Raw genomic sequence first — 27,334 nt, forward strand, 5'->3', positions numbered from 1 at the left:
GAATCATGTCTTAGCTAATATCCAAAATAATGAGACTCAAAGAGAACCGCAGCACACAGTGGGTTCTGGGGTCACTTCCTCTGACGACTACAAAAAATTTTACGTATTTTTAACTAAAATTGTCAAAAAACTGAAACAATTAACACTATAAATATTATCTCTCTTCTTAAAGTTGTACAACAAGGAAAAAACCCAAGAGCACACACAACATCTATAGAAGAAATTGTTAAATGGCACTGTGTTGCCAAGTCAGACAACCAGCACCGACTACAGAGCACATAAAGCTTACTGTAGGGCATTGAAGCACTGCTGGCAATGGAGGAGGCATCGCTGCAGGTGGACGCTGGAGATGGTGGGGGACCCATTTCTGTCTTGACTGGCTCCTGCTTACTCTCAGGCCTAGGGTGAGAAAGTCCTCTCTTTATAACCGGAATAAAACAAACTTCCAGCTGATCGAAACAAATTCAGGAGGGAGGGGGACGTCTTAATTCAACGGCTATATTTTTAAACACAAACTTATTTCTAACTACAGCTCCATGCAATAAAAGGGCACATGGTGCACGTAAGACAGAGAGCTGCTCTGACAAGGTCTCCCACGCTGGCTTCTCTAGAAGAAACCCGAGCACCTAACGACAACAGTGCTACCATGTCCTTCCTATAGGCAACAAAGCACACACGCAACACACAAAAACTGACATATCACATTACAAAGAATTTGGGTCCTGATCTTAACCTTCTTGCTTCCTCGTGCCCTCCCTGAGAACTTCACACCTTAAGTGAAGGCACTTTGATGACTGACACAGTTCTACTCAAGTAGAAAGGGCTGTGCTCTCAATATAGAAGTTTACTGATAGATGGCCAGGCAGTGGTGGCGCACGCCTTTAATCCCAGCACTCGGGAGGCAGAGGCAGGCGGATCTCTGTGAGTTCGAGGCCAGCCTGGTCTACAGGAGCTAGTTCCAGGACAGGCTCTAAAAAAGCTACAGAGAAACCCTGTCTCGAAAAACCAAAAAAAGAAAAAAGAAAAAAGTTTACTGATAGAAACTGCTAAGTTACAGTTTAAACACCACATTCTGTTCATCGTGTTTACAAGTTGTCTGGTTGTCTGTTGTGTAGCACTGACGAGCTGGGAACTCCCAGCTATGTGGGACCAGGCTGATTGTGAACTTGAGGTCTCTTCCTGCCCCTACTTCCTAAGTGCTAGAACTCATGTGCACACCCAGATCACCATGCCCAGATGACTGACATTTGCGCACCCAGATTATCATACCCAAATAAGTGATATTTGTACATAAAAGCTGGCCCTACCCTAACACTATAAATTTTCATTTTTTTATAGAGTTCATAAAATACGACAGTAGGATCTGTTTTTATTTTTAGGTCAAATATCACTGTAATTAGGGGGTCCGCCCATTTCTTTAAAAAAAAAAAAACTAAAATTATAAATCTTAAGTATTACTGTCTTAGGTTTGATTTTTTTTCTGTTTTGCTTTTCCAAACAGGGCTTCTCTGTAGTTTTTGGAGCCTACCTTGGAACTTGCTCTTGTAGACCAGGCTGGCCTCCCAAGTGATGGAATAACTGCCCAGCTAGGTGTGCTTTCTTAAGAGTATATTTTAGCTTCCTAACAAACCCCTGTGCTTCCAAGTTTCAGCCTGCACTTCTAACATCAAAAGAAATGTCAGAAATTATAATAAGCCTATATTCATTACATCAGAACTTTGAACACTTGTGTATGTGGTCATTTTCCAGTGTACCAAAATTATCAAAAACAATTCCTCCATGTTATAATGACTAAAGGCTACTGTATGGGAGACAAGCAAATGCTGGCCTAACAGGAACATGGAATAGCAAGGTGTAACACTTGCAAAGAGCATACACTAAGAACAAAAAGGCATTGAGAGAGAGCACCGCTTGTCAATCTGACCACCACAAACTGAATGCAAGTTAGGGCTAGAGAGGTGGCTGGGTATACAAAAGCACTTACTGCTCTTCCGGAGGACTTGTCTTGGCTTACACACACACACACACACACACACACACACACAGAGAGAGAGAGAGAGAGAGAGAGAGAGAGAGAGAGAGAGAGAGAGAGAGAGAGAACACAAGCAAAGCACTCATACATAAAACCAAATGTTTTGAAGAAGAAACTGTCACAATGAAAGCTCGGCAATTTCCCCATTTCATTATGATTATTGATGGCCATGCTCATCCATACAGCAGAACTGAGATTTAAGTATAGGCCCCAGTACTCACTTTGTTTCAAGAGTTTTGCTGGCCTTTTCCAAGCTTTTTAGGCTCTCTGGAGACCGCAGTTGAAATCTACAGCTGTCATTCATATTCCAAACTGACTCCATTAAAACACCAACTTTAGGAATCCCAGCACTAATTGAAAATGCAACTGCCCCAGCATGATAGAGAGGATTATTTCTTAAGCACACCTGGCAAACAAGAACATCACCATCAGGGTGGTACAGCGAACAGTGGCATCAGGGAATGTACGCAAAGTGGGACAGGTTTACACTCACACAGCTTAATGTAGCCTCCTCACTGCTCGGACTCTCAGCAGTGACAACGGCGTGTCCACTAGCAATGTATCACTAACTAAAACTCCTTCCTCGCTGCTTGGACTCTCTCAACAGCGCTAGTGCGGGTCCACTAGCAATGTATCACTATAAACTTCACGCAGACAGTGTCAGTGAGGGAAAGTAAACAGAAAAGCAGAAAGAAACTGGAAGCAGCAAACTGGAAGATGGAGACACGGAGATATTTCTGTGAAGCTTTCCTTCAGCAGGGCGTTTACACCCAGAGACCAGAGACACTGATACATTTCTATAAAGGTTTCCTGGGGAGTAATCTTTTAACTTTAAAAGGAACAGGGTGTGGCAGCTCAGTCCTAAAATCCCACACTCAGAAGGCTGAGGTAAAAGAAATGCCTCGGCAAAACCAGAGCAAGATTCCTAAACAAACAAGTTTACATGTCAATAACCTATAAATTTCTCACTGTTAGCTAAAGGACAATGCGTATTAAAGGACCTTGTAGAACTAAGGTTATAATCTAAAGCTTTAAAAAGAGGAGGAGGAAGAAGAGGAGGAGGAGGAAGGGTAGGAAGAGGAGGAGAAGGAGAAACCAGAGGTTTTGTGGCACTTAAGCGCTGAAAGCTGGCCTCTAAAGAGACACTGTCAAACAAACCACAACAGTGCCTTAGTTTTCCTCAAGAACTATTACATATCATAAAATATAGTTTTTGGCATACACACATACATAAGTAGTTTCGGAAGCAAACTTGGAAGAATGTTCTAGCCAGAAACTTTCAGGAAAAGGAGTCCTGTCTGCCACTTTCCAGCACAGCCAAAACTAGCCATGTCTCTCTACCCCAACATTTAATAAGTGTACCTACCTAAGTTTATATGAAAGACTTTTCTTGCCACGCGTAGTGGTGGCCTTATGAAGCAGAGGCAGGAGCATCTCTGTGCATTTGAGCCCAACACAGTTTATGTGCAGCAAGTCGCAAGCCAAGCTCTAAGCCATCAGAGCTTCAAGGAGAAGCCCCATCCAAAACATAAACAAAGCTCACTACACACTTTCCTTAATAGGCTCCAACTTTGCTTCACTTTAAAAAATAAGATTTGCAACCAGGCGGCGGTGGCGCACGCCTTTAATCCCAGCACTCGGGAGGCAGAGGCAGGCGGATCTCTGTGAGTTTGAGGCCAACCGGAGCTACAAGAGCTAGTTCCAGGACAGTCTACAAAAGCTACAGAAGAAACCCTGTCTTGAAAAACCAATGAATGAATGAATGAATGAATAAACAAATAAACAAATAAATAAATAAAATTTGCCAGGCAGTGGTAGCATATACGCCTTTAATCCCAGCACTCAGAGGGCAAAAGGATCTCTGTGAGTTTGAGGCCAGCCTGGTCTACAGAGTTTCAGGACAGCCAGGGCTGTTACACAGAGAAACCCTGTCTCAAAAAAGCAAAAATAAAATCTAGTAAAAGCAGAAAGACTGATAAAATGTTCAATAAAAATACTTTAATTGAAATCAAAGCATGGATTATTAACTGAAATTACTTCTTAGCACCATATTACAATAAATGCATGTTACAGACAAGGAGCATTAACGTTCAATTCATATCTGATCAGTGTTAGGACATGTGGAAGCAAGTGGAGTTATCCAACATTTCTTTCTGATGTCAGCAAATCAATGTTTTTCTTTTCTGTGGCTCCATAACCTCGAGGTGTCTGATGTGTTTTATCCTTCAGCACTAAGTTCTCAGTCAAGAGATGGCTCTGAACAATTAAGAGAATTCACTGCTCCTCCAGGACTTGTGTTTGGGTCCCAACACCCACAAGACAGCTCAAACCAACTGTAACTCCAGTCCAGGAACTCAGTCCCTCTCCTGGCTGCCTCTAGCGCCAGGAAGCTTTCTAAGCTTTTTCTCATCCCAACACTTGCTACAATTTATAAATATTGAATTTTATCATAAAAGATAAATTTCCATCAGACCCTTCTGATCTCAGGGAATCAATGTCCCAAAAACCTTTCAGTTCTGTGGGTCATCTCACTTTAGGAAATAGTAAGAATATAGGTAATTTCCACTGAAAAACTTCAAAACCTGCTTATGACAGTAATAAAACTTTAACTGTGAAAAAGTCAAAATATCCTTGTAATAATCTGCAGTTACCTTCCTGCTAATCTCTTTTAAAGCATGCGTGTATTTGTGTGTCCGTGTGTGGTTACATGTGCGTGAGTGCAGGGACTTGTAGACTCCAGAATCACTCACCTAGACTTGGAGCTCCAGAGAGCTGTGAGCTGCGCAACAGGGACACTATAAGACTCTAACCACGTACCTGCGTCCCGACAGTGATGTTTGGCATGGAGGAAATACCAGCACTGGATTTGGGCTTTTTATTTTTTGCTCTGGCTTTCTCTAACATTTTCTTCCTTTGACTAAAAGGGACAACACCCCTGAAAGAAAAACCACAGACAAGTCAAGAAAACAGCAAAGCAGCCCATTAAATAAATCTCAAATTATTTAGTCATTTAAGCATTGCTGGTACATTGCTTCTCCAATTTTTTTTAATCTCAGAATAGTATTAATCTGCAATTAAATTCTACAGAAAATAAAACCAATACTGTTTTTACAAGTAACTTTTTCCTATAATTACTTTTGATGATATAAATTTACCAGTACCCCCTAAAAATACAAAGAATAAATTGAGTCTTATTAACAATAAAGCTAAATATATAGCTGGGCGGTGGTGGCGCACGCCTTTAATCCCAGTACTCAGGAGGCAGAGGCAGGTGGATCTCTGTGAGTTTGAGGCCAGTCTGGTCTACAGAGTGAGTTCCAGGACAGTCACCAAAGCTACACAAAGAAACCTTGTCTTTGAAAACAAAACAATAAAGTTAAATCAATAAAATTTTAAAATAACATATATCCCATAATTTAAACTGTGTAACAGCAAAGTGTGTGTGCACAGAAGAAAAGGTTACAACTACCTGCAAACAGTCAGTTACCCATGCATAGGAGTCCGTATAATTTATTCCAATCTGTGCGCTCATGAAATTTAATAACATAGTTGCTGGCTACACCGTTTGCGTAATTTCATTCTTAGTTTTTCATGCAACTGCTTTAAAGGGAAATTGGTGTCTCTACAGAGCACTGCCTTTTCAATGACCCCAAGGTGGTATTCTCTTCAAAACTGCCTTCTATATAATGAGAACCCTCTGTCAAAGACACTTACCACCAATATAAATTATTCTCCAGTTGGGCGCAGGTATAAAGGGCACAGCAATGTAAAGAAACTATCCGTTCTCCTTGAAGTTCAGAGTAAGTCTGTGCCGTATGCTCTAACTTAGAAGCCACAGAACTTAGTGTTTCATCTACCCACGTAGCAACCTACGGGAGATAATAGTAGAGGCTTAAGTAAAAGAAGTCTCTTTGGAAACCAGTGTGGTCAGCACTGGGGAAAGGCATAATGCAGTCTATCAACTCCAAGTCTGCAATGCTCAGAGCGCAACACAACAAAAACAAAAGCAAGCACCCCGGAGAAGGCTCCGGGAGAGATGGCTCAGGAGTAAGAGCAATTGCTGCTCTTGCAGAGACCCAGGTTTGGTTCCCACCATCCACACTAAGGCTCACAATCAACTCTAACTCCGGTTCCAGGAGATCTGGCAACCTCCTCTGGCCACCGGGCATGTACATGGTGCTCTAACACATGTGTAAGGAAGCAAAACACTCATCATGCACATGAAAAACTTCACATGCCTCATGTGAAGTGCAATGCCAGTCTCCAGCCATATGACCCGACAGCCTGACCTTATCTCCAGTGGAGCATCCATATGCACAGCTCATCCACCTCTTACAGTTCCTTAGCCCTTCCTCCAGTCCCGTCTCTTAGCACTTTCCTTCCTAGCTTTTCCCGGGAACTCTCTCTCTTCTTCCATTAACAGGAGAAAGCGATTTTATACACAAAGCTGGCAGGATAAGGCTAAAAGTTCAACCACCAGAACCCACAAACCTGTGAGAACACTGTCTCTCCAATGCACCATGTGCCCCCACACACAAGTAGACTAGGAAATTATAGTTTCAAAGTTAAATTATAGTAAGAACTGCCAACAAAAAAATGAGAGAGGGAAGGACTATTGTAAACTTTACCAGGCTTTTAGTACGGACGCATCAGAATGGAAGGTGGAGAGGGCAGAGGAAGAACGCCCACTACCATGAAATAAACCATCCTGAGCACACAATGCTTCCCACCTTGTTGTTCTCCGTCGCTACAGTCGCTCGTATGCTGTTTGCAGACAGGAGGACGATCTTCTCGTTGGTCAATCCCAAAAATGCTGCTCGTGGATGATGCAATGAAGGATTCTTTAAAAGCATAAGAAAAATAATTATTAAATGATTACTATTTCTTATGTTGATATGTAGTCACTCATTCCAAGATTCAACATAAATAAACTACCTGGGCATTTCTGTAAGGCTCAGGTTCACTCCATCTCCACTGATAAAGTTCTCCTTTACTGCTGACAGCCAGAAGCTCAGAATACAGAGCCCCAATGCAGGTAAATTTTGTCCCATCCTGTAAAGTAGAAATAAAATACAAATGGGTCAAATCACTTGGTTCAGACATGGCTTTTAATCACTGCAGATCTGGACTGCTTGCATAGGCAGGTAAGTCACAATCTCAAGACCCTCACAAGTCCCTGGCTCCTAGGAACTCATTCCCCTTCAACCGTGCTGGCCTGCTTCCTGTCTCCAGGACAATATTCACCAGGACTGTTCTCAATGTTGTCTCTGCCTCGACCTTCAAATAACCCATTCCCTGTCCTCATCAAGTCTATGCAAGGAAGACTCACCAGCTCTGATGCTCTAGCTGCTCTCACCCTGCCTTCCTCTCAGCTCACACATCACACAGTCCAGAACACTATCAGATGACCTTTGCCACCATGACCTCGGAACAGCCCATGGAAAATACTCGGTGAGTGTGCTAGATTGGGGGGGAGGGGGCAGAAGGACCCTTCCCTGCAGACACTTCTAAACCACTGACACCCATGTACCTATGTGCTTTCTTAAGGTAAAAGTTCATTAACTTTTAGGGGGGAAAGACATGTAATTGACTAGGATGCAATTATATATAAAAACAAGTAATAATGTAAATAACATAATTATTTTACTATAAGAACAATGACTGAACCATAAAGTTACCCAGAAACCTCAAAGCGGAACTTGCTTTGTCAAGGGCTATAAACAGGCTAGACTTCAGAATACACAGGAGAGCTCAGAATACACAGGAGAGCACTGATCTCCATCTTTCTGTATCTGTCACCTTAACGACGGCATCAAAAGATAACACCCAACAGACTTTACATCTTCAAGTCACCCAACCCTCTGTTCCCTAGGCCACCCCTGCCTTCCTGGCCAGAACTGCACCACATCTTACCTCCTCTACCTCATTCTCTCCTCTCAGTCCTTTAGCTGAAATTTAATTTAACAGTTGGGCGGTAGTGGTGCATGCCTTTAATCCCAGTACTTAGGAGGCAGGGGAGCCCAAAATCTAGGTCCACTTACTAAAGTGACTTGATTTCAATTACGTTATTTCTCTAAAACCATTTTTCACATTTGAAATAAATATTTTAATAAATATCTGGAAGGGGGTGTGAACTAATATAGTAGGCACAGGGCCTATTATAAAACAAATGCTTGGTCAGATTCAGCCATGATTATGCTGAAGGTGAAGTGAGGACTTCACCTTCTGTGGACCCAAACAATGACAGTTCCCAGACACAGGCTTCCTGCATCTCCACCTCTGTGTTACAGAGTGCAAGCTCTTACCACCTCCCGTGTGCAGAGAAAGACCTCCTACCTTCTTTGAAGGCCACACACACAGACAGGTACACAGAACACAGCCCTTCGTATGCCCCTTTTCCACAACAACCATTAAAACTAGCCTGTCTTTTAGTCCGCCTGTGGCTAACTGAATTCTCATTTAGCTGCTTTCTGAACAAATATAATAGTACTTCCAAGCGCCAAATGGAGAACCTATCTGTTTCATCCATCTACTCCCTACAAACTCTACAAGCCAGCCATGAATGCTGCCACACCCCTGTAAGTCCTAATGCCCAGGGATAGCCTGGGCTACACAGCAGCTTTGTGTCCTTTCTCCAACTCCTCACACACTGACTGTCCCCAGATTGCGTCACTGTCCCCTCACACTCCACCTTCAGCCTCAGTGGCTCTATCAAATACACACTAAACTTTGAAATACAAATCCCTGGTTCACCTGCAGAACTCTCTAAAAGGAAGCAGGGATATAATAAACGTATCTCAGTACAGGCTTACACATAAATATTAAGACAGAAAGAGACTCAGAAGAAAGTAAGTCACATCCAAAAGCACAAGTATGAGCTTTTCAAAGAGTCGCGGAAATTAAGACATACCCAGGTGTGGGTATGGCTTCCTTAAGTATCATCTTCCACAAAAAGATACTCCACCCTCCTAGGCGGTCCCTGCCTCCACTAATGAACCCATCACCCACTGTATACTCTTGGGATCTGGGAGCCTTCTCTACTCTTCTTTTTCTCTCACCATCTAGCAAACAGTCCGAGGTGGATCTCCCTGATTGGCCCCCACTATTCCTACTTTGGTTACGGTCTTCACAGTCCCCCAACGATCCTGCCATGATCACAATCGACAAGACGTCCCCTTTCCTTATCCTTTATGATAGCAACAGTGTCACTTCTTCAAACACAGACAAAACCTCACCAACCTATCACAATCATTTCCTAGAGACTCTTTTGGACCATTAGTCCCCGAAGATCAAGCCTTCAATTGCTTGGCAAGTTGACTACAGCCATCTACAATATACTCCGCCCAGCGCGCCACTTCTACTTCTGGGGCTACAGCAACAATCCTGTGAGCTCACTGTTCTACAAGCGTACCATGAGCTCTCGGGCACCATCATGGTTGATGCCCACTTAGTACCTCAAAACTGTTTCAGCACCAGTGATGCCTCTCTCCCATCAGTCCCTTCGGAAATCTCTCCACACCTCAGTGCAGCGCAGACGATAGTGCTGACACATTACACTCCAGCAAGTGCTTCCCAGTGAGCTCCTAGTGTGAGTTCTACAGGCTTCAGGCCAATAAGACACACGCGCGGCATGGTGCAAAAGCACATCAACCAACTGTGCAGTGACCAGGAAAAACTGATTCCAACACCTTACAGAAATGTTCTCCTGAGGCAGCACAGCCTGGACAAAACACCCTAACTACAGAGGGACAGTGACAAGACCTCACAGAATTGATTATTACTCAAAAAACAATAAAATGGCTTCCAAGCATGGCGGCCCACTGTTCACCACCTGGGCAGATATCACGGAACCTGGAAATCTGCTATGGGTGATGTCGATGAATGGTACAACAACCAGCCTAGGGAGGGAGTGGGGAAAAAGAAATTCACTTGTTCACCACATGTCGCTAAAAACTAAGCGCAGCACATTACTGTGACCAAAAGGGCCAGCACCAGCAGTCAGCTGCACCTGCTCTGCTCCACCTCTTTTCTTTCCTGTGCTCTGTGTCGTCCTGTCTCGTCTTACTAACCTCATCAAACTGCATTTTACACATTTGTAAGCTTTGTTTTTGTCTTGTTGGCCTGGTACTTGCTGTGAAGTACAGGCCGATCCTGAACACATGACAATCCTCCAGAGAGCAGGGATCATATGTGTGTGCCGTCATGCCTAAATGGAGCTGACTTTTAATGGACACTTTTTATAAATTTCAAATTATCAATAAAACGTTTCCACTTCTAGAACTCATATGCACCCACGTGAAAACCATTAAGATGAGGCAGCACAGTTGATAAGCATGTTCCAATGATAACTTCTAGACAGAGCCAGGTACCGCAGGTCAGCCTCTCTCAGCACCATCAAGAGATAATGCACACAACTTCGTGTGCACAGAGTTGGTAGGAATACATGTACTTAATTCCCCTAAACTATCTGAAAAGATACTCAGGACATAAGTGCTAGTTAAGTGCTGATCTGACGATCCCTTCTCAATACCCCCAGACAGCCACCACCACACTCTTCCTAGCAGCTCAGCAATGAGGACTGGAAGCATCCTTTAAATGTATTGTCAGAACCAAAGCAAAGCTTTTACTTTAGTGAGGCTACTTATGGGGGTGGGGAGTGGGGGAGTGGAATATGTGAAACACCTTTGCGGTTTGCACAGGATGCTCCAGCATATTACAGTAGATGGCCACCATGATTGAGCAGACTCAAACATCTCATCTCCTAGAGCTAGAAGCAAGTCAGCTGATGCCTACTTATTTAACTGCTTTCCAGTGGTAGTTACATCTCTAGACATGCATGCCATGCATGTGCGACTTTATATCCAGGTTCTTTCACACCATCTTCCCATGCCATGGATCTGTGATGAGCAACTATATTCAGCTTTTCTTTTTTGAAGACTCTACATTAAAGTGAAATCATACAGCGCATATGCTCTAATTGTTTCACGTTATTCTTTAATCCCAGCACCATGAGTTCAAGGTCAGTCTGGTCTAAAGAGTGAGATTCAGGACCTGAATACATAGAGAAACCCTGTCTCAAACTAGATAAATATAGACAGACAGAAAGACAGACAAGTAAATGAATTTTAAAACATGCAAAAGCTATCAAAATCACATTTCAAGTATTAATGTCTAAGTGATCATAATTTGTATCTTACAATAGACTTGAAGCTTCACAAAAGTTCCAGTTTTCAATACAGTCCCAGTACCTAGCAAAGCAAAGGCCTCTAGCAGCAATCAGTCAGCACACACCCCTGACACGCTCTCCATCTGCTCTGGTTCTCAAGTGTTAACTCTAGCACAACATTCCCAACTCTCCTGAGCCGGGGACTCTGAGGTCCTCTTCAGACCCTGAGTTCTCAGCAGAGGGCAGTTGCTGCAGCTACCAAGTGCATCCCAATCCTGTTTGCCTCTGTGGCCTGTAGACATCCTGCAGCCCCTCTCCTGCCTTCCCCTCCTCAGGAATCACAACCCTTAACCAATCTGGTGAAAACAAAACAAATGACAGAGCTCTAAGGACCCAGGCAAAAGAAATGAGACCAATAGTGTCTGAGCCCCCACAGTTGGAAGAAAGAAAGGGAGGAAAGGGGAAGGGTCAGAGAAAGAGGGAGAAGGGGAGGGAGCAAGAGGAAAGCAAGAGGGGTAAGATAGTGGGGAGGGAGAACAGGAGAAAGGGAAGAAAAGGAGGGAGATGGAGGGGGGACCTACTGATGACTTAAACACTACCACAGGAAGAGAAGGAAGGCGGCTAAGAAAATACAATTCAGGGAACGCATGCTAGCTGCCAACAACAGCAGCCCAAAGACAGGCAAATTATATGGCCCCTCTTACATTGAAGTTTCCCATGTGAACTAAGCAGCAAAAAATACATTGACTGCGTTAAGATTGATACTAACTATGGTAAAACATAAATCTAGAAGGTTTAATATTTCCCCAAATCTGAGTTCAAAGAAATAAAAGATAAAACTCAGGTCAGACTCTCCATCTGCTGGTGACTAACCTCCAAAATGCTCCCTCACTCTTTCCCCTGCATAAGACAGGGTCTCATGTGGTCCAGCCTGGCCTTCAATTCCTGCTTCTACTGCCTCACCTTCCCAAACACTAGGGTCAGAGGTGTGAATCAGAATCTCAGTTTATTTACACTTAGGACTTAGTCCCACTCACTATCTGGAAAATTAGGGGGAAGGAGGACATGGTTTTTTAATGAGTGAAGAACATGGATGTTAAGAACATCTATAAAGGCCTTTGAAAATGGACTGACCGCTGAAGACAGTGGAACACACACCACAGCAGATTCCACTGTGGCAGAGGTGACTGCAGAGAACCAGTCGACATCACAAGCCCTAGGTACACTCGAGGGTTTATTTAGTGTTCTGTTTTTCTAGGCCCATTCTCATTTGGCCTACTTGGGCTATGATCAAAGGGTATGTCAAAACATACTGTCATGAAATGGAGAGCCCTCATCCTGTTTTGACATGTGATGGAGGAGGGTCACCTGTCTATGTGTTACTTTCATTGGTTAATAAAGAAACTGCCTTGGCCCTTTGACAGGACAGAAAATTAGGTAAGCAGAGTAGACCGAACAGGATGCTGGGTAGAAGGGAGTGAGGCAGCCACCATGATTCTTTGACCGGAGATGGATGTAGGCTAGAATCTTTCCCGGTAAGCCATCACCTCGTGGTGCTACATAGATGTGAGAGTTAGCTAGTAAGAGGCTAGAGCTAATGGGCCAAGCAGTGTTTAAAAGAATACAGTTTCCGTGTAATTATTGTGGGGCTAAGCTAGCCGTGAGGAAGCCAGGCAGGACGGAAAGCAGGCTTGCCCGCAGCTCCTTCTACAAACATGCACACTGCATCGGTGACCAGAGACTGTCCTGTAGAAACTAGGGTCCATCTGGCATTTCAAATTCAGCAAAGTACATCTCTACCAAAGAATATAACAATTATTTTAATTATCCCCAGGAAAAATGTCCCGGAGGTAAGTGCTCATGTGTGGCTGGGACTCTCTCCCGACTTCTCTGATTCACTGCAGCAGCAGCAGCACTGGACAAGCAGTCCACGGCCTGGGCAAAGCTCCAGAAGATGCTTCTAAAACAAAAGGCAGACGAGCACTTTAAAAGTGCTGCCTCTTTCAACAGCCCTGCAAACATCAGAACAAAATGGAAACTCTCTATAGAGAAGCGGTTGTTAGGAATCTACTTGAAAGTACAAACTTTTCCCAAATACCTTATCAGGCCACCACTGTAAATCTTCCCCCAGGGACACTGGACTTTGGACAGGTGTGTTCTTCTTATCAGGGTTTGGCTCCCCTTCCTTGCTGGTAGAGCCCCTTTCATTATCGAACGAGGCTCCGTCAAGCCACCTTCGCTCCCGCAACCGTAGAACAGATTCTCGTTCCCGCAAAAGCTCGGAGTCTCTCTCTAAGGGAAGAAGGAGAACTGGTATGCAATCGGGTCACACCAGTGGGATAAAAGTAAGCCACTCTCTAGTACACACCCTGCAGGACGCAGCTAACAGCACTTCATCTACTCAAAATGCATATGATCAATATCTAATTAGGCTGACATGCAACATTCAAACATTGACCCTTCAAGTGACTAGATAAAAATTATACACTAGTGTTTTTTGAAACTATGCAAAGGCGGTCTGATGGTTTTGTAGCAGAATTATTCCAAGTCTGGTTTGGTGGCTTTTTTTAAATGGATTTAAATATTCTAGAATTATTTTATTACTTCATTATTCATATGAAATTCATATTATATAATTAGAAAAGCTTAGTATAAGAGTCTTTGGTTTATAAAATAGAGTTTCAAAACATTAAATACATGTAGGGCAGCTGGGCCGGCTAATTATTATATCAACACAATACAGGCTGAGTTATCTAGGAAAAAAAATAGATGGATTCAGAAAATGCCCCTACCAGACTAGTCCATGGGATTTTCCTGAAAAGTGGCTGGTGTGGAAAGGCCCAGTCCAATGTGGGCTGTAGGAAGGCAGGTTCTGGGCGCTCTAAGAAAGGAGGCTGAGCAAGCCATGGGAAACAAACCAGTGCAACATCCTCCATGGCCTCTCCCGCCACGCATGAGTGCTGTGCCTCAGAGACTGTGGTGTAGGTAGTTCACACTGAAATAACCTTTCTCTTCCCTGAAGGGCTTATGGTCATGGTATTTTATCTCAGCAACAGAAACCCTAGCTAAGGCACAAACCAAGAGCATCAAATGTAACAAAGGTTACAAATCCTCCAAATCCTCAAGGTTTGTTTTCTCAATAAAGAAACAGAAAAGCTTAAATAGGCTGAACTATAACTATACTTCGATAAAGTAAAAACTCAAGTCCTTGTTAAAGATAAATTTATAAGATGGATTTCATCATTACGGATAAATCATTTTAAATGTTTTGAGAAATAGGCAAGTGTTATTGTTTTGTTTTTTGTTTGGGTATTTTTTAAGGGGAGAAACCTTTCTAGATAAATCTTTCTGAATTATCCCTTAAAACTGGCCTCAAATTAGCTTAAAGCTACAGCTACATTTTTGGATGTTTGTAGGCTACGTTTGAAAATCGTCCAAAGAGCCAGGTGTGGTGTCAAACACCTGTATTTCCAATTGCAGCACTTGGGAGAGGCAGAGGAAGGTGGATCATTAATTTCAATGACAGCCAGAGTTATATACAAAGAAACCCTGTCCTGAAAAATTAATGATAATATAGTAAAAGAAACCTTTCCAGGATTTTAATAATAAAGATTAGAGACAATACATAGCTGAACCACATCAACTGCTGCGTTTGAGGCTAGGCATGTCACACAAGGCAAACCACTTGCCCAGCATGTAACAGGCTTTGGCTTCAATTTCCCAACACCACTAAAACAACAAAAACTGCCACACTGCCCAAGTCAACAGTGGTTAGTACAACTACTTCATGATTCAAACAAAAATATCTACACAGAATGAACTTAACAAACAAGATATTTAGGAGTTGCTAAATGTCAGAAAATATGTGTTTCGGAATTCAACACACGGCCCTGTTAAGGCGGTTAAAGTCTGCGCTGCGACATGTGTTCATGTGAGAGGTGACAGCCACAGCCGAAGCAGTCAGAAAGCAGTATCTGCAGAGCAAGGCCATGCTTCACAGAACACGGCATCTTTTCTACTTTACTAATTATTGTAATTTTGGCTTATTTTGTCTAATATTTAAATCAAGCAGTTTTGAACTCTGGAAAGCAAAAAAAAAAAAAAATTTAACTGAGTAATAATGTAAGCTAAAGTAGCTCAAAATCTGCACCAAATACCTTTTACAGATTTTTAAACTTGTACAAACAGCACATTAATAAGGCAAATATGTCTGTCCATTTAGTACCAGTCAGTCCTGCTCAGTTTTTCATTTTCACTCGTACGTCTGCTGAGCATTTAAAATGAATACCACTGTGTTGTTTTTAATCAACAAATTAAGGAGAATTTCTTTTTCTGAATGCTGCATGTCACTAAACTAGAATTCTGCTTTCAGTTAGATCAAAATCTATCTTACTGGGTTAAAAATATACTTAGGCAAGTCACAGTCTTTGGTTTATTTGATACAATAAGATCCTCTCTAAAATTCTATCATGGCACTCCAAAATACAAAACCTAGTTTTAAAGCCAAGGCTCTCAAGCCAACTGAATGCAGTGACTTCACCCTACTATCATATCTGAGCTCAGATACAGGCGAATTTACCACTATCTTTCCATATAGCCAGCCCACAAATCAAGAAATAAATGCAAAATTACCTCGAGATGAGCCTAGCCTAGAAAGTGATGAACGGCGAAAAGAAGGGTAACCGAAGTAGCTAATGTCCTCAGAAAACATGGCATCGGCATCAATAATGACACTTGGGTGGGCGGAGTGAATGTCAGCATCAAGAAGAGACATAAGATCTTCTACAAATAAAAACAAACAAATATAAGTTAAGACGCTATAGATAATGCAATTGTAGACCACTAAAGATCTCTAAAAATTAAAATACATTAAAATCAGAGACTGTTTTCACCGCAGGATCTAAAAAATAAAATTAACATTATGAACAGAGATCTTAAGAACTAAAAAACATGCATAATTGCTGCAGGCTCTATTTAGTAAATTAAAGATCACTTTTAAGATACTCAATGATGCAATAAAAAACAAAACACAGACACAATATAGATGCAGTTCAGTGAGTACCAATGTTCAATAATGACATTTAAAAAAACAACAACATCCCATATGTCAGGAAGGGATAGATCCATGCAGTATAAACTGTCTTAATTAGGATCCAGCACAAATCCAATGGAGGGTTATGAAGGAACTTTATAATCACAGTGCACAAGCGAACTGTCCACCACCTTCCAAAAGGCAGACACAGCCACCAGTTAGCCCTCAAAATTCTAGTGGTCAGCCAGAGCAGCAGCGGGGCAGGAGAAAGTGAGAGGAGGCACCGACCTCCAGGAAGGTAGGATTCGCTGGCCGTGTCGTCCCCATCATCTCCATCTTCATCATCTCGGCTGAGTAAATTATTTACAGCAAGGTTTACATCAAGGTTTGTCCGCTGAAGTTCTCGAATAATGACACTTCTGGATTTGCCTTGTAAGACAACCTGGGCCTAAAATAAACAAGGGACAATGCTGTGCTTTCTATTATTACTAAAGTCAGCTTTTTAAATCAATAAAGAAAAAGTCCCATCTTTCAACTCTTCAGGGTTAGGCCCTCACCTCCCACTCTGGCTTTTGTAGGAAAGGTTCTGCCAGCATACCTGTGAAATCAGCTCCTCGGGGATGACGGATGCTGGGATAACTGGCTGGGGCTGGCTGCCCAGGAGCCCAGACCCCCGATCCCGTCCTGTGCGGATGACTCGCGTCTGTCTCCGGGAATCACGAGCTCCAGCAGATGACCTCCCAGAGGAGCCTCCTCCACTCCCGCCCACTCCAGAACTCCAGCGGCTCCTGTACATGGGACGATTTGTAAACTTACAGTCTTCAAACAAGTCACTCCAAGACAGAAAGCTGAGTCACATTGCTGTATGTTAGCTCATTAGTGAAAATTTGGGAACAAACTATAAAATAACTGATTTTATAACACGTAAATATAAATTTACTTTTAAACAACAAATACAACATCCTTTCCACCTTTGTTCAAGACCTGAATACAGAGGCAGGCATGGTAGTGTTTCCCTGTAACTCAGGAGATAGAGAAGTCCAGCCTGGGCTACATACTATGTGTGACCTTACCCAAAACAAAAGGGGTAGAGGCATGTCTGGGGAGATAGTTAAGCCCGTGAATAAACAGGAGAATCCCCAGATTTTCTTAGCCAGCCAGCCTAACTAGTAGGTGAGTCCCAGTTCAGTGTCCTGCTGCAGGAACTACAGGAGAGTGACCATTAACACACACACACACACACACACACACACACACACACACACACACACACAGAGGGATGCACACACACCCACATCCATACCACAAACACCCACACATACGTGCAAAAAGTGGGAGAAACATACCAAGATTCGAAAAAATATATTAAGCAGAGTAACTTTATGTCCCATCACCTTTGAGTGTCTAATGTCTGGACCTAATTCCTAATTTCATCTAAAACTGTCTAGTTTGGTTAATAATCTATGTAACCAATGAACACAAAAGAAAAGAATTGCTATTTCTACCAAGTAATTTCTGCCACCTTCCCTTAAGCAGGCACTGCTAGGAACCTGATGGGATTGACTGAGCTCACACATGTTCATCTCACACGCGTCACAGACTAAGACCGTCAAGAGGTATAAAAGTGAACGCCAAGACAGAGGAAGTGGAGAAAGTCCGCCTAAAAGGATCTGTGTGTTTGCCTCTGTTCACTGTAACAGTGTCAGCCGACACGGGAAGCTCTGCTCCAGGAACCCCGCACTGAGGTGAGTCACCAACGACTCTGATTGTGGCTACAGGGGATCTTGGGATTGCCCACTCCATCTAACCTATCAGAATTCAAACTAAATAATCTGCCCCATATCCTCATTTCTTCTAAAAGGGCTTTAGACAAAGATTAATGTTATGCTAAGCACATAGCACTGGGTAACAAGATAGTAAGTACTGAATGTGTCATTCCTTTTATCGATAATAAAGCTACAATTTTCTTACATATTAAACTAAAACATAATGGGAAAGCGTGACTCTGCCCTGTAAAATTACTTATCAAATCAATGCTACAATTCTAACCCTGCCTTACAGCACCCAGAGTACACAAAAGGGCTGAAAATCACATAGTGTGCCCATAGCTTCACACCTATGAGTCAAGTGTAGTCCAGATAATTTGTAAACTATATTTTAAAGTACTTATTTTTGTTTGTTTAAAGAAAGAGTCTGAGAGGGGCTGGAGAGATGGCTCAGAGGTTAAGAGTACTGGCTGCTCTTCCAGAGGTCCTGAGTTCAATTCCCAGCAAACACATGTTGGCTCACAACCACCTACAATGAGATCTGGCGCCCTCCTCCGGTGTGCGGGCATACATAGAGGCAGAATGTTGTATACATAATAAATAAATCTTTAAAAAAAAAAAGAGTCTGAGAAACTTCCCACTTAAGAGAAATGGAAAGAAAAATAAATATCACAGAATCCTACATGGTATGCTGGAAGTAAAATACCACATTAGATAAAACCGAGTATTAAAGACATAACTCAACAATAAGAGTGCTTCCTGTACAAGCATGCAGAGTGGAGCTCAGAACCTAGCCTATATAAAAAGCTGGGGATGGTCCTATGTACAACGGTCACCCCAGGGATACGTAGGAAGAGGCAGGACAACCACTGAGACTCCCTGGCTGCCAGCCTGAATAAACAATATGGGCTCCATGTTCTAGAAAGAGACCCTGCCTCAAAGGAGTAAGGCAGAGAAAGGAGACAGCTGACGGGCTCCTGTCTGGGCACAGGTGCAAGCAGCAGCACACAACTCACACACCACATGTGATCCTCCACACCCTCAAACATCCGGTTTGTCAGAGTCCTGCTACATACCACCTTTCCTACCTGGCCAGCTTCAACCTACAATTTCCAAGAATCTGCTTCACTTTTCAATCTAAACCCGTAGTAAATGATTAGTTCAGACAAAATCCCCAAGGACTGTAGCGCCCAAGCCAGTGAAAGGCAGCATATAGCCCACCTATGTATTAAATGACAATAGCAAAGACTTCTGACAGCCACAGCTCCTTTTTTATTTTTTTAGCCTTACTATTAAATAAGTTAATAAGTTAATTATAACTCTCTTCTCCCAGATAAATGGACTCTTACTTCCAACCTAGTTCAAAGTAAATTAAGAAAAACAATAGATTTTTGAAACATCTCACAGTATACAGATTAAGTAATTATTAATGGGAGAAAACAGCAAGGCCGTCTTTAGTCCAAACTGCTGAACACAAAAATCAAAGGAGAAAAAGTCTTAAGATGACCAGTGAAAATAAACGACCACCTCTCAGATATCCTGCTGACAGGAAAAAGAAACAGCGTATTATCCCAAAGTCTTTCAAACACACACTGAAATAGAAACAGTTCACCTCAAAGTGAACTAGCCTGATCTCTAGGGGAAGAGAGGACCAGGGTCCAGGAGGACACTCTCAGTACTACTCCACTATATCCTACTCAACGCTTTTGGTTAATGATAACTCAAGATTTGTCTGTCCCGAGTTCTCAAATGCCATACATTTCAAACTCTAAAGCATGTGTTAACTAATGGATGACAAGGGAGAGAACAAATCAAAGAAAAAAACACATGCATACTTGACTGCAAAGTTTGGTTTACAGAGTAACCTGTCACAACCTCACATTCCCATTGAATACACCAGGTCTCTGCAAGCCTGATGAAATCAGGCATGGGAATGCCACATTGCCACATTGACCAGCAGCTCAATATGGTGAGGTGTCAGGGGTCAAGCAGGGAATGGTAGGAAAGAGTGGTCAACCGAGGGTCAGCTCAAACATGAGCAATTCTCTCTGCATTTCAAGTCTTAAAACTAGTCACAGTCCTCTTTGGAGGTTTTGTTCAAAGTCAAATGTGCTAGTCTATTACTGATCTGGGGCATGTTTCATCGGTAAATTCATAAAATTCAACCGCTGTATTTGTCATTGTGTCATAGATATTATAACTACCTTAAACAGTTAAGAGCATTTAAATCAGGCAGCCAATCTGAGCAACATAGTTAACAGGTTATCAATACACATCAGCAAGCGTGTGAGCAAGTGCATGCACACACACATGCACACACACACACACACACACACACGCACACGCACACGCACCCCAAATATAATAAGTAATATAAGCCACTGGGCAGAAAGACATAAAACAAAAATTTAAAGGAGGGAAAGAAACTAATCAGAGGGAGTTCTTCCTTATAGTTAAATATAAAAAAAAAATGGAATTTTGAACTGCTAGCCAATGCTACAGTAACAACTAACGACAATCATCAAGGTATTAAAATCGATGTGCAGAAGCTTGAGGAGAAATCAGATAATCACATACTTAAAAATGTTTTTTGGTTTTGGTTTTTTTCCACAAAGTCCATGTGAATGACTAAGGGGGAAGAGTGTTTGTACCGGGGGTATCATTTTCACCCAATAGCCAGAAGTAACCTCAGCCAGCCCAGCCCTGTGAGACCTATTAATATCCCATGCCACTGACATGGGAAGGGAAGGACTGGGCTGTTCCCGCCCAACTGCCTGCTCTCGAGTGAAAAGAGAAGCAGATCCAGATACCATGCACTGTAACAAGCTCCCTAACCACATCCGGGGCTACAAAAAACAGAGGGCTAAGGAGCTGCCCTCACCAAGAGACTTAAGAAGCATGGCACCCAAATCCTACAGGGATCACTACTGAATCCGCCTCCAGAGAAAGGGTCCTAAAAGCACAACTGAGGAAATGGGGATGAACTGTGGACTAAACAATCTTAAGTCCTTGCTTCAAAACTCTGCCCATGGAAGAGCTGATGTGGGGAAGCTGAGTGGGAGGGTCCCGCTTGCTCTGCAGCCCAGACTGACCTCCAACCCCAGATCCTCCTTGCCTTGGCCTTTCAAGCTCTGGAGCCATGAGGGTTTTAAAACCAAATTATTTCAGAAGTAAAAATAAATTAGAAACCTAAGATTAGGAACAAATGCCACTATAAAAGTGAAAACAAAACAAGATAAGCAAACTGTTTCTGTGAGGGTCACACATAACTAGCTAGGCTTTGGGGTCAAGCAGAGGGGCTCTGAGGACTACTCAACCCCACTGTAGTAACCAACAAGGAGCCACCAGTGGGAAGCAGAGCTCAGCCACACCAATAGACTTCCATGCAGAATCTCAACTCAACGAAGAAATGTTTGTTATTTGACATGTACTACAGATAACAGTTAATTTCCTAAATAAATGTATTCTTCCAGATTTAATAAATGAAATCATTTTGCTCTTGTATTATTTTCAGAATTCTTCAGCATACATTATGTGAATAGGGCTTGCAACTGGACACAACTTACCCCAGAGTGTTGCCTGCCAGCCTGCCCAGAGTCTCAGAACCTGAGAGAAACCATGGGGAGTCACTTGTCCTGCCAGGCCTAGAAGTCCTCCCTGCCCCCGAGCTGCTATTCAGTTTTGACCTAGGAAAAATCAAGAGATGAACCTTCATAAAACAGCCCAGGCTGCTGGGAAGATACCTCCAGGCTTCCCTGCAGGAACCTTCTGTACAGAGTGTCTGCCTGCCTGACAGGTACTCCTACCCAACTCCTGACAGGTAGGTATGCTGGCTACTCCTACTAAAATGGGCGCCAGATGGCAGCTGCCCAATAACACATTCCTTCCTTGTAGAAACAGTTGTCAATTTTCAAATGGAAATGAATAATAGTAAATTTTCTTTACATTCTAAAATTTACGTTTTTCTTAGAAACGATCAAATAGGAGCCGTATCTTGGGAAGCATCCTTTATTACACTATAATTTCTAAAGACCAAAATTTGAAGAGAAAGAAAACTTGACAGCTTTCAAAGTGAGTTCCTTCATTTGTACCTAGAGATAAAGATGACATATAAAGTCATTTCAGTCAGCCAGGCACACCAGCACACACGCATGCACCTGTACTACCTGTTACTTGGGAAGCCAGAGCAATAGGCCATCTTGAGCATGAGTTCAAGACCAGCCTCAAATGTGGTGCAAGACCTGGGCCATCTCCTACCCCACAGATCATTTTTTTCTGTCATGCCCTTTTTTTTTTTTTAATCGTTCAAGGATAACCAAGATCAGAAATGGGTTTTCTAAAATATTGTATTAAATACAAAATACAAGACAGGGATATAGCTCTGTAGGAAAGCGCTTATTTACAATATACTATGCTCTAGGTTTGATCCTCAACACCATAAACACACACGCATTTGCACGCATACAAAAAAAAATCTTACCCATCATTATTATCAGGTTTACCCAATTCCAGTCTGTCTGGTTGTACTGAAAAACCAATTCTACAAATTCTGCCATCCTAAAAGCAAAGAAAACATAAAATTCTAAAAAAGAAGACATTAAAGTTTCAACTTACTCAGTAATCAGATTCTGTCAGCTCAGAGGAAGCCCACATGTGGGCTGAGGACCACAATAGGACAAACCCCTGGGAACAGTACAGCCTGCGGGCTGCAGGGTCGACTGCCCAGTCCTCCTCCACACCTATTGCTTCCCTGACTAAGGGAAGAACGAAGGCTTCACTGCTTCACTTTCATTCCTCACCTTATGGGGAATAATTTACCTCAAGAAGAAAGGCAGCGTGATTCGGTCCCACAACACACTGCTCAATAGTAGCCTGCTCCAGGACATTCAAAGGCGGGTGGCTAGGAAGAAGAAAAAACATGTAAGTGAAATTGTTCTTAATTGAAAACAAAAAGAATTCTTCCTAAACATCCACCATAGTCACTGCAGTTGGGTAGTAAGCCAAACTATTTACAAATCAGTGTTCGTGGAAACTGTAACTTAATGAAAAGATGTGGTGGCACAAGCCTTTAATCCTATGATCTCTGTGTTGTGAGTTCAAGGCCAGCCTGATCTACATATCAAATTCAACGACAAACAGCCAGGGCTACATATGCAAACAAAGATTCTTAATCTAATCTAATTATTTTTTAAAATTTATTTTATATACATTGGTGTGAGGGAGTCAGATCCCCTGGAACTGAAGTTAGACAGTTGTGAGCTGCCATGTGGGTACTGGGAATTGAACCTGTGTCCTCTGGAAAAGCAGCCAGTGCTCCTAACCACTGAGCCATCTTTCCAGTCCTCTAATCTAAATCTTAATCTAATAAAACCATATTAACCACATAAGACTGCGGTATAAAAAATGACCCTTTTCCTAATAAAAGTCTACAGCTCCATGGTAGGGCAATTGCTTAGCACATCCAACCATGAAAAATTGATAAACTTAAAACATTTTAAAATTCTTACCTGTTCAAATTGTACTTGTTCAGCTTCTCTGAAACTTCCCGCAACCTTGAAAAACAAACACCAAGTGTTAATAAAGTCTGGTACTGGTCCTGCATAAACAAGATGGCTCTGATGAACCTGCACCAGTCCCGGAACACACAGAGCAATCACAAGTGGGTGCTGCAATCCTTCCCCTTCCTAGCCATCCACAGCTCCACTATGACCATGCCAACCTCATTCCTAGCCATCCACAGCTCCAGTGTTACCATGCTAACCCCGTTTCCAGACAGGAACAAGGAGGCTTCTAGCGTTTTCATAACTGACATCAGCAGCAAAGCTGGTCCCTGAGCAAATGCCTAATGGATAACTCATTTATAAACCAGGTATATGTAGTGGAGCACACCTTTCAGTGGAGCGGGCAGATCTCTGTGGGTTTGAGGCCAGCCCGACCCACACCATGAGTGCAAGGCAGCCAGAGCTCCCTACCTTGCTGACATGGGGATGAGCGCTGTCTAAGAAAGCACACAGACAACATGAAATGAAAATAACTGGGAAGCACAATGGTGTCTTCCCAAAGCCCAGTCTCAGTTCTCAAGGCCTGTGACAAGAGGCCATCTGTACAGGACAGCTCCATTTCTAAAGGAGTGTTGCTGTGCATGCTCAGAAAAAACTCTGGGCGAGGTAGGTGGCTCCGTGGGTAAAGTGATTGCCACACAACCACCAGGACCTTAGTCTGGATCCTCAGACCCCACATAAAAGCCAGACTTGGCAGTGTACACCTTTAATCCCAGTGCTGGGGGTGGGGGACAGGGGTACAGGGACAGATGAAGCCCAGGAGTTCACTAATCAGCCAAATGTAGGAGAAACCAAGAGCCCACATTCAATAAAAATCCAGTATCAAAAAATATGGAGAGGCCAGGAAGTGACACACTCCTTTAATGCCAGTACTTGGAAGGCAGAGGCAGGAGGATCTGTTAATCTAAGGTCTAACTGGTTTACAGAGGATTCCAGGAAAACCAGGAGCACATAGAGACTGTCTCCAAACACACTTGCACACAGCAGATGAAGACAGCAACATAAGAGCCTCTGGTATGCATACAGATGCACAATTCTCAGAGGGCTACATAAGAGAGATAATAACTTGTGATGTACATTATAATTTGCCTGTTTCCCTCAAAGACATAGTCTGGAATTAATACATAATGTTATCAGCCTAAGGGAGTGATTTTATAATGTACAATATAACCAAACAGAAATGTTCAAGAACTCATCTCTTCAATTGTTACCTACATAACTGTCCAGTCTTTTAAAGCTTTCTTAGAAATAATTTTTATATAGATAAACTGAGAATTTTAGAAAACACTATGAAAAAACAACAGGTCATATAAATCAACAGAAGATCTATGAAACTGCTGATCTCTAAAAGTAAGGATGAAATCAAACTTTAACCACTTGTACAAGCTGCTTAGGGTTTAAAAAGCTTCCAGAAGAGGCTGAAGAGATGGCTTCTCTCCCAGAGGACCTGCACGGTGCTCACAGCCACACGGAACTCCAGCTCCCAGGAACCCCATGCCTTCCCCTGACCTCATGCCATGTGTACTCGCTACAGGCCTACACAAACGCAGGCAAGTACTCAGACAATAAAATAGGTAATTATTTTAAAGGTTTTTAAATTAAAATAAAAGTCTACAGAGGTCGTTGCACCCGCGGGTAATGTTCTAATTGCTGCAGTGAATGACTAAGTTAGATCGGGGAGTCTGTCAACCTTCCCTGCAAGTGCAGGGTGGCCGACTACTGGGACACACCGTTGTCAAGCATGCACACTACCTGAGAAACAACCAAAGCATACCTGGTGGTTAAATTTTTCAGTTGGTGCTTTCATTTAAAACAAAAAACAAACAAACAAAAAGCCAAGTACTTACTGGTAAATTCATTCTCACTACCAAAATTGTTGGGGCAATTTGTGCCATCACCCCTAAAAAAAAAATCTATCTCATTTTCCCAGCCCAGTGGTGCATTTACGTTCTTTCTTTAACAATATGTCCCCTTGGTTCCAGGAGGGCGAGCTTTTCCCCTCAATTCCAGTTTGCTCAATTAGAGGGCACATTTTTGTTTCAAACAAGATTCAATACAAGAATGGGATTCAGAGCTCTGAGGAGGCTAACTAGAAAATGAAGGCCAAACAGACAGAGCTGCGCTCCGGAGTGGCAGCAGCCTTCATGAGACCTGCAGCGGAGGCAGGACAGATTGTATCAGACCCACATTCATGACTTTTCCCACACGACAGAACTTCCCCCACACCACAGTGACACACAGAAAAACACATTTGTTCACCAGCATACGAAGCTAACTCTTTTCATTACCATGTCTTTTTCATTAGTTCAAAATATACAAACCAGGAGAGTGTGTCAAAACTTCTTTCAAAATTGGACAATAACGAAAATTTAAAATTAAATGTGGCAGTGACTTTAAACAGTATTTCAGGTATATGCTTATAGGACTAAACTAAGCTTTGAAGATGTCAAAATGCCAGAAAATAATTTAATAACACATAAATTCAAGAGCAAATTACATACTACCAAAGACATTAAAAAAATGGTTCCTAGTATCAGTTAAATTTTTTAATCTTAAAATTCACATTTAAAGAGGGCCAGTGAAGCCGGGGCATGGTGGTGCACACCTGTAACCTCAGCACTCTGGAGACAGACAAATAGATCTTTGTAAACTCACTGGATTGGATTCCAGTGAGTGCCAGGACAGCCAGAGACTGTAAGACCTTATCTCAAAATACAAACAAAAATGGCCAGTGAGACAGTTCAGAGGGAAGGGAGGGTACTTGCTACAGAAGCCAGACGCCGTGAGTTCAATCCCCGGCACCAACACAAAACTGAACAACACGAACTCCAAAGTTGTCCTGACTTCCACATACATGCCATAGCGTATAACCTGGACAAAAAAAAGACAGCTCTCCACAGTCCAGTATAGTAGCACGTGCTGGCAATTCCAGCCCCCAGGAGGCAAAGACAGGAGGCTCAAAACCAGCTTGAGACCAAACTAACCTGCATTGTGAGTTCCGGTGCAGCCAGAGGTGCAAAAGCAAGATAGTCTGACAACAATGAAGCACTTGGTGTTTTTAACCGTAATTAAAGCTCGGTGAAGTGTGGCCATATTCTCAACACTCTCAGGAAGCCAGCCGAGGCAGACTGTCAGGGCAGCCCAAGTACATGGAAAGATCCCAATCCAAAGAAAAAAAGGGGGTGGGAACCCATAATTAATGTCCTAGGCTCACCTGACAAGCACACCAATTTGTGGAAGTAACACCAAGTGCACACAGAAGTCTGAGGGCTTCCCCCAGCTCATCCACACAGGTTCTCATCTATGTGAGGAAGGACCATTAGTCAGTCCTGGGCCTTTTCAGGCTCGGAATTCTTACAAATGCACAAAAAAGCGAATATATCAGTATATTAAACATATGTAATGTCAATGAAAAGCAGCATTTACTGAGGGCCGTGAAACGACTCAGCAGGTAGTTTCACGGAACTTGCTGCTAAGCTTGATGACCTGAACTGGATACCAAAGCTCACAGGACGGAAGAATGCCAGTTCCTTCAAGCTAATCCTCTGGCCTCCACAGGAATGCCATGACGTGTGCACACACACAGTCCCTAAGTATTTTTTAATGAATGAAATAGCATCTAATATATCAAAATTATACTGATCTGAAAAATTTCATATACAAATAAATTTTACATAATCACCTAGAATCTTTCACCAATTATCAACTCAATTCATTAACTCAATCCTAAAACATATGTAAAATGGGTTGGTCCATCCAATCTCAGGACAATCCGAC

The 27,334-nt window shown here is 42.6% G+C and overlaps 1 protein-coding gene across 3 annotated transcripts in view; it reads right to left on the bottom strand.

The window, feature by feature from the left end:
• The window catches only part of Ubr5 (ubiquitin protein ligase E3 component n-recognin 5), a 107,717-nt gene that overhangs the window by 51,283 nt on the left and 29,100 nt on the right, over positions 1-27,334 (bottom strand). For 2 of the 3 annotated variants that reach the window (XM_038344251.2, XM_038344250.2), the window contains exons 2-15: positions 23,504-23,548; positions 22,815-22,896; positions 22,477-22,553; positions 21,563-21,682; positions 16,829-17,018; positions 16,519-16,678; positions 15,831-15,980; positions 13,297-13,508; positions 6,968-7,084; positions 6,763-6,873; positions 5,747-5,901; positions 4,850-4,967; positions 2,254-2,438; positions 290-399 (exon numbers count right to left, since the gene is read on the bottom strand). In XM_038344251.2, the coding sequence (XP_038200179.1) occupies positions 290-399; positions 2,254-2,438; positions 4,850-4,967; positions 5,747-5,901; positions 6,763-6,873; positions 6,968-7,084; positions 13,297-13,508; positions 15,831-15,980; positions 16,519-16,678; positions 16,829-17,018; positions 21,563-21,682; positions 22,477-22,553; positions 22,815-22,896; positions 23,504-23,548 (1,832 nt within the window). The remainder of the gene's footprint in view (positions 1-289; positions 400-2,253; positions 2,439-4,849; positions 4,968-5,746; positions 5,902-6,762; positions 6,874-6,967; positions 7,085-13,296; positions 13,509-15,830; positions 15,981-16,518; positions 16,679-16,828; positions 17,019-21,562; positions 21,683-22,476; positions 22,554-22,814; positions 22,897-23,503; positions 23,549-27,334) is intronic. The other variant, XM_038344252.2, reaches the window with a different exon arrangement.

Source organism: Arvicola amphibius, chromosome 9 (genome assembly GCF_903992535.2).
Source record: "Arvicola amphibius chromosome 9, mArvAmp1.2, whole genome shotgun sequence".
Classification (NCBI taxonomy): domain Eukaryota; kingdom Metazoa; phylum Chordata; class Mammalia; order Rodentia; family Cricetidae; genus Arvicola; species Arvicola amphibius.